The sequence below is a fragment of the Rhagoletis pomonella genome, unplaced genomic scaffold, assembly GCF_013731165.1.
Source record: "Rhagoletis pomonella isolate Grant_MI unplaced genomic scaffold, Rhpom_1.0 Rhpom_scaffold_00002, whole genome shotgun sequence".
NCBI lineage: Eukaryota > Metazoa > Arthropoda > Insecta > Diptera > Tephritidae > Rhagoletis > Rhagoletis pomonella.
The window spans coordinates 8,292,564-8,300,526 of NW_023458556.1; the positions used below are offsets into that span (position 1 = coordinate 8,292,564).

General features: G+C 34.3%; 1 protein-coding gene across 1 annotated transcript in view; it reads left to right on the plus strand.

Annotated features, from left to right (window-relative positions):
* Positions 1 to 7,086: 7,086 nt before the first annotated feature.
* LOC118734427 overlaps positions 7,087 to 7,963 on the plus strand; it is a 37,600-nt gene continuing 36,723 nt past the window's right edge. The window contains exons 1-2 of the mRNA XM_036464149.1: positions 7,087 to 7,836; positions 7,938 to 7,959. Coding sequence (XP_036320042.1) covers positions 7,372 to 7,836; positions 7,938 to 7,959 — 487 coding nt within the window. The 5' untranslated portion in view covers positions 7,087 to 7,371. The remainder of the gene's footprint in view (positions 7,837 to 7,937; positions 7,960 to 7,963) is intronic.

Below are 7,963 nucleotides of genomic sequence, written 5' to 3' on the forward strand. Positions count from 1 at the left end.
CACATTTCAGATTTTTGCGTGGAAGAGTAGCACATTTCGTTATTTGCCTGGAAGACTAGCACATTTCAGATTTTTGTGTGGAAGAGGGATACGCAAGGCAGTTCATATAAGGTTGTAGCAGCCGTTAAAAAAAAAAAGTTACATAAATATGTATGTTTATACTATAATTATTTTTCTTCGGTCATGCTGAAAGTTTAGTGTTGTATATGGAGCCTTTTGGCCGGTTATTACAAGTAAAATAAACGTTTATTTTTCCTCCTACACCTTTCGACATTCGCGTCTTTCTCAGGGAATCTTTATTTATAAATAAATACGAAAAAACATATACATACAGTATCATATCAAGAGCACCCCGTTTCAAAGTGATATTATTTATGTTATGTTTATTTATTTACTTAAAAAACCTTCAATTAAAATAAAGTCAATTCTCTTAAAAAAATCCATATTGGCCCAAGTTTAAAGCCCAGGAGAATACTAAAAAAACTCAACAAATTTTCAACAACGCAAACGCAAATGAAATATTTTCCTTCGAAGAACTGTCCAAATATTTTCATTGGCAAAAAATTAAGATATCACATGTACGGAAAATTACAATAAAAAATAGCAAAAATCAAGTAGACATGGCAGTAAAATACGACTTTATGCAAAGCGAGGAGAAGTTGAACCTAATGAAAAAAAATGTTCAATGGTCAACCATGAAACACTGTGAATTGCCTAAAGCTTACAAGGGAAAAATACCTTAAAAAAAAAGAAAAGTGGATGATATTCAACAAATGATTAGTAAACGGTATATACCGTCTGAATTTCATGATTTTCATAATACAATTAAAGAAATATAGAATAAACGTTTGAATTTTCAATATATATTATGCTTTTATGATTTACTTTAAACCGGAGACGTGCAGTTTTCGCGGCTTAACAATCTGAAATATGCTACTCTTCCACGCAAAAATCTGAAATGTGCTAGTCTTCCACGCAAATAACGAAATGTGCTAGTCTTCCACGCAAAAATCTGAAATGTGCTAGTCTTCCACGCGATTAGTGAAATGTGCTAGTCTTCCACGCGAGAATCTGAAATGTGCTACTTTTCGACGCGAATAATGAAATGTGCTAGTCTTCGACGCGAATAGTGAAACGTGCTAGTCTTCCACGGTAATTTGAGATGTGCTACTCTTCGTTGGGAGCGACGATATGATGTATATAAACCGTTATTATGTCCTTAAAGTATAAGCGAAAAATGGATAAATCATTTGTGAATATCCTAAGTATTTTTGCGCTCCATCAAAATAACTTGTGTTCTTAATACGCGTAACGGTGATTGTTGAAATCATAAAGAGCGTAGCCAACAAAAGCTTTTAATTAATTTTGAAGCTTTGTGGTTTGAAGCGTAGTAAAATTTTTAGGATTTTGTGAATATTTGAATATAAATCGTTACGCGAATGACTTGCTGAATGCTTATAAACTAATGCTGAACGCAGAGTGGTTGACTGAATTGATGAGAGGCATTGGGATTAATTACAAAAATGCCTATGTGAAGTGCAGAATCAAATCAAACGACGAAGAAAATTTAGTCAAGTTGAACATTTGAAGGCATATATATAAAACGGCCATAGCTGAGTGTGTAGAGATGCTTGCTGTTATTTGCTAATCCCGTCAGAGACAACGTGTTAAAATGATTATACAAATTTTTGTTTTGTATATCCGAATTATGAAAAAGCATCTGTGAAGTGCAGAACATAAACGTATTCAAACGAAAAAATCGACAACCAAAAGGTTTGGTTAATGTAAGCAAAAGTGTGGTTAATATTACCAAATCATTGTTGAAAACATCAACCAAGGCATTGTTAATATTAACCCAAAATCACATTGATTCCTTTTCAAGTTTTAATTTGGTAATATTAACCAACTTTTGGTTGATTTATTTCTCAGTGTATATGTGTCCCTTTTTTATTTTAAGTATCAAAGTATTAATATAGAATAAAACCAATAATTTTTACGAAATCCCATTTTCCAAAACAATTTAACATTTATAGATTGCAAAAAAGGTACACGTATCAGTTGTACTTGGTACTAGGTAATAATAATTAAGAAAATTTCTTACATGTATGAGTTCAACTGGGTGTTAGTTAGTATAATAACAAGTAAGAGCAGCGCTGTCTTCGGCTATGCCGAAGGCTTCATACCTTTCATGAACATCTGCACATTTTACTTTGACAGATTACTGCTTTTGAATACATCTGCATACATCGATAGAGGAGTTACATACTTATATAAAAAATCGCATCTAAACAATCAGAGGTATGGAAGATATACTTTATATGACACCAATCTAAGTGATTTTCACCGCTATGTGATCGGTATGTAAACCGGTAACACAATTTATTGGGTTTAGTTTCGTACATAAAGGAGATATATCGCAAAAACTGGTATCTGAACAATCAGTGCTATAGGAGATAAAGCTTATACAGCATAGATTTTGACGATTTTCTCAGTAGACTTTGTATTATTATTTATAAAATATCTTACGAAATTAATCGTTTTTAGCTGTTAAAATAAAGGAGTTTTACAGTAAAATCCCATATCTGAACAATCAGATGTATGGAAGATATATGTTGTTCCGATCCTTGTTATTTTCACTGTAAGTATTCTGTTAATAATGAGTGAAACTGGTGCGAAATTTCATGTTCCTAGCTGCATAAATGGATGAATTATAACGAAAAATCTCATATCTGAACAATCAGTTGTATGGGAGCTATAGGTTATAGTTACCCGATCTTTTTAATTTTCGCTGTAAGTTTTCTGTTGATAATTATTGAAAACAGTGCGGAATTTCATGTTCATAGCTATATAAATGGAGGAGTTATAACGAAAAATTTTATATCTGAACAATCAGTTGTATGGGAGCTATAGGTTATAGTGACCCGATCCTTGTAATTTTCACTGTAAGTATTCTGTTGATAATGGGTGCAAGTATTGCAAAATTTCATGTTCGTAGCTGCATAAATGGAGAAGTTATAATGAAAAATCTCATATCTGAACAATCAGTTGTATGGGAGCTATATGTTATAGTGGTCCGATTCTTCCGGTTCCGACAAATGATTAATACATTATAAAAATACACCCACCTACCAAATTTGATCCGGATATCTCAAAAACTGAGAGACTAGATTGCATACAAACAGACAGACAGACGGACAGACGGACAGACGGACATGGCTAAATCAACTCAGCTCGACGTTCTGATCATACAAGTATACATTTTCATGGGTCTATCTCTTTTTGTTCTGGTACTTACAAACATCGGACCAAAGTTATAATACCATTTCATGCTCATGAAAGGTATAAAAACAGCAAAAATGTCTTATATATAATCTTATTTTTAGTTTAAATACTTTTTGTACTTAAAGGACTCAGAATTGAAATTTCTTAACCATTCTTAAGGCACTGCGAAAACATTATGCATTGGCGAAGTGAACCGATTTGTTCTATTTGTTTTGATCAAATTCAGATCTGAGAAAATTGGCTCTGCAGTGTCAGAGCTGCTCGGCAAACATAAGAAGTTAAAAATAAAAGAAGTTAGTTCGAAATATGAAAAGTCGAGTTTTTTCAACAAGAAGCCAATTTTTGACTAAAGCCAGAGTCGATCTTTCCATCCCTAGTTTAGTGCAGACTCGGCATGACTTACGACCATGCAGACAGAGGTGGTAACTGCTGGCTACCAATGGCCACACTGCCTACCCAGTAGCCACGGATAATAGCGCAATTTTTGTGGGGCTAACACAATAATACCGGTGCCATCTGTGGTGTGGTGTTAGCGCAAGAAATTCAGTTTCTCTGATATGGTCAAAGAAAAAACCAAATACAAGTAATTTTTCTATGAATTTTCCTTATCTCATGTGTTTCTTGATATTAATGGCGCTAGCGCTTTTCATTTATTGGTGTTGGCGTGACACCTCTGGCTACGGTGTTAACGCAACTACGCCGTGCAGAATGACTACTGCCCACCATTTTATGATTGAATACATCTTTTTTTTTGTTCATGTACACAACCTGGTCCCCTACTACTAAGTTGTTTTCACATTATTTTTCTGTAGCTTTAAAATTCCTTCAGCTGAAAATGGTTTGGATTGTGAAGGAGTAAAATGAAGGTGTCTCAATCTCGACTAGTTTCAAATGTAAAGTATTTTAGCTTCGATCATATCATCAACTGAATTGTTGCTTATCTTTAAAAATATAAGTATGCATTTAAATTGCTCTGTTTAGGAGATATTGTCGTAATTTGCACGTCTAAACTTGTGATTGAAGGAAAGTTCCTTGCAGATGAAATATCCACTTACCGCTCCATCTCGAGACGTGGATTTATCTCAAATATGTTCGCTTGGTCATAGTGTAAAGATTTCACACCGCCTAACCTTCCTTGGAATAATATGTATGGTTTCAGCAGCAACGACGTGTTCAGTCTTAGCCGGGATACCTCAAATTTGTTTGGGCCAGCTGAGTTTTCCTAGTAGAATAGTAGAAAATAGAATTATAGTCCGCGCGTTTTATACCAACCTAAATAAATAGGTGATCCAAAATGTCAAGTAACGCATTCTTCATTGTTTGGCTTGCAAAATAGCTTTCTATTCAGAATTAAGCTCATAGACTTTACCCAGTCAGAGAGTAAGAGCGTAAGAATAATACCACTTACATAAATACTGATTGAACAGACTGACTGTTTATTTCGTTCTGAACAGCAAGAGTTTCCTCTTACTAGAATTTACGCTTGACTTGCAATTAGCAGGGCAGTTATCATTTCATAAGCCCATCCAGAGTAACTAAGAGCTTTTAATCTAAGCTAATTGTCGCCAGCCTAGACAACTACACTTTAGGAACCTTTTTCACCAAAGTTGACGGAACAGACTAAAGTAGTGACGCAATAATCCACTTCTCTCTCTTTCATGAATAGGTAACATGCTTTCAATTAATTCTGTTTTCCACGTTTAGCTAATAGAGTTTGCGTTTGTCTCAGAAAATAATCCTGAGTAGAGGACTTCTCCATATTCCTACGGAATAAAATGTAGCTTTTATTCACCATATGGAATTATCTTCTGAGTATAAATGTTTTCTTTTTAGTACAATGAATACTAAAATCTGTGATTCCTTCAAATAACAGCTAGATTTAAGCGATGGATGCTGTTTTTGTTGTCGATGTAATTTTTTTACGATTTTAATCTCTTTGGCCTTTTGATGTCAGGATTCCGCGTCAAATGCAATTAAATTTGGCTTAAAGGCTTTTCGGATACTAAGCCAACAAAACACCTGCTGCGAGGTGCGCTTCTACCTGCTGTTCACACAGCGAATAAAATGAAAAGGCGGCAAACAAACACACGCCTATTCACACCGAGAGTAAACATCATTCAAAGAAGAAGCTTTGTGCAGTTAAATAAGTACATAGCACTTTTTGAAGCACATACATACATACAAGGACTGAGAGAAGCCACTTTAGCAAACGCATAACATTTCTAAAATACATTAGATGAAGGTGGGAAATGGTAATATTTATATTCTCAGGCAAATTAAATGTCCATAAATTGTAATTAGTGTTCTATAGTATACGGATTGAAGAGATTATTGTTTTCCCGGCAGGACATAGTCTCCATAGTCTTGACCAAACGCGTTGCTCTTGATTTCGATCCAAAACATTTTAGGTTTACAAAAATCGATTTTAAGCAAAATTTTTGCGACATTTCTGTAACAAAATTAGCCCTGTTCCACTACTATGAACTCCATTCAATAATGTCTCGAACAAAATATATTGCCGTCATATGCTGTAAGCAGTCATTCGTGACCAAGCCACAAAATCACCCACTTAGGACATATACATACATTGTACTTATTTACCCATAATATAAACATGTGAGCACAAATAAACATTTATGTATAAGTATGTAAATATGTAGCTACATACATAATAGGAGCACAATACATTTATTGTAATATGCCAGCAGGTGCTGCTGCGGTTACATGAAAATGTTGCACTCTACAAGAAAATTCCAAAGAAGTGATAGCAAAAAAAAAAAAAAAACACTTTTGGCTGCACACAATGGTGGTTTTCAATGATTTATGAGCACAATAATGTAGTACATTTTTCATGCTGTTGTCGAAGAGTAAAAGCGAAGGCGCTTAACAATAAGTAAATTGATATTTATTTATTTAGCATAAATACGAGGAGAGGCAGCAGATGCCAGTAAGCAAACATGAGAATTCTGATAGTAGGACGCAGTACTTCAACTTATGTCTGCAATGGTATTGCAACCAATAGCCAAGATATGAATGGGGCGCGCTTTTTGTATTTGGGAAAAATATACATAAATAAAAATATTATGTTTAAAAACAGCTCGGCTAATATTATTCATAGGTATCTCTATATTACCTCGGAAATACATATGCATACACTCAGAAAAAGGTTTAGATATAATTACCAATATTTGGTAATAATGAACATATAGCACATTTGGATTTGGGGAATTAAATATCTAGTTGGCGAAAGTCTGCATTTCACTTGAGACTTTTAGTTGAGCCAAATGCATATTTGTTAATAATTACAGTTATTATTTCCAAACCCTGTTAATAGTTTCCAAACCTTGGTAATAGTGCCCTAATATTGTTGAAATTCGTCAACTAAATATATTTAGTTGTCGTAACAAACCTTTTTTCTCCGTGTATATTGCAATGCTTAATTTGATATGAAAATTATATCCAAATTAAATACCATGTATACAAGAAATAAGGGAGCGTACCAACATTCGGTTGGTCCAGCTCTAGGTCACTTTAGAATGTGTGTGTGCGACGTTGAAGAAAACTTTTGAAATCCGAAAACTTTGGTGCTTATTTTCTACCCTTTTAATTTAAAAAACCTAGCTAATACCCGCAGCTTATTACATTTAAACTATGTAGACCTATAGATATGGATTTTCTGAAAATCTCGACAGAGCCATCCACACTCAGACAAAAGTCAGCTAAATATATTTCTCTCAACATTACCAAATCATGTGTTGAGAAAAACTTTTTTAGTTGACTTACACATGTAACTATACACAGTGGTCTTGAAACAATGATAGGTATGACTAAAATGCCAACCAAAACTGCTTGCATACCTGTTTTGGAAGGCACCCATACACCATTATGCAGTTGGAATTAAAATCATATCTGCTCCTATGCCTAAAATATTGTCAAATGAAAATTTGGAAAAAATTTAACTGCAATTGTTAGTATTTCTTGTTCAACAGAGTATTCTAAAGTTATCGTTTTGTATATTAGTGTAAAAAAAAACAGATAGTATTTTTCTCGATGATAATATTTCTGGTGTAAGCTATTTGATTGCACATCATGTCTTCTATAAGTCATCCGCAACATAAGTGTAATCACGAAGAGAACAGATTTAAAGTGTGCGCTCCTTGTGGGAGAAAGATTAAATTCGGATCGTCAAAACCTTCAGAATTTAATATAACCGGAAAATTGGAGTGTCTTATTAAAAAATACGTTAGTGAAAATTTTAGATTGACCAATTCGAAGTTCCCATTAGGCATTTGTGGTACATGTCGTAGGGTTCTCTGTGACCGAGATAAGGATATACCAAATGCAACGCGGCCTCTTCCAAACATGCCTAACTATGAAGATTCGACAAAAGAAACAAGAACAACTTCATGCTCTTGTTATATCTGGCTCACTGCTCGGGCAACCAGCCATCCAAAAGTTATACAAGGGAGAGCACATACCTTAAATGTATTGAGTGAAAAAAACTCCACCAATGGGTTGACTGCTTTGTCAGTTGGGTCAGAATTAAAAAATCATGTAAGTAAACTCGCTAAAGCCTTCCGAAGCACAGAAATGTCGGAAACATTAAAAAATTCACGTGCTTCTAAATCATTTGGAACATTGTCTGCATTTTTTAGGCAACGACAGCTTCGGAATGTGGTCG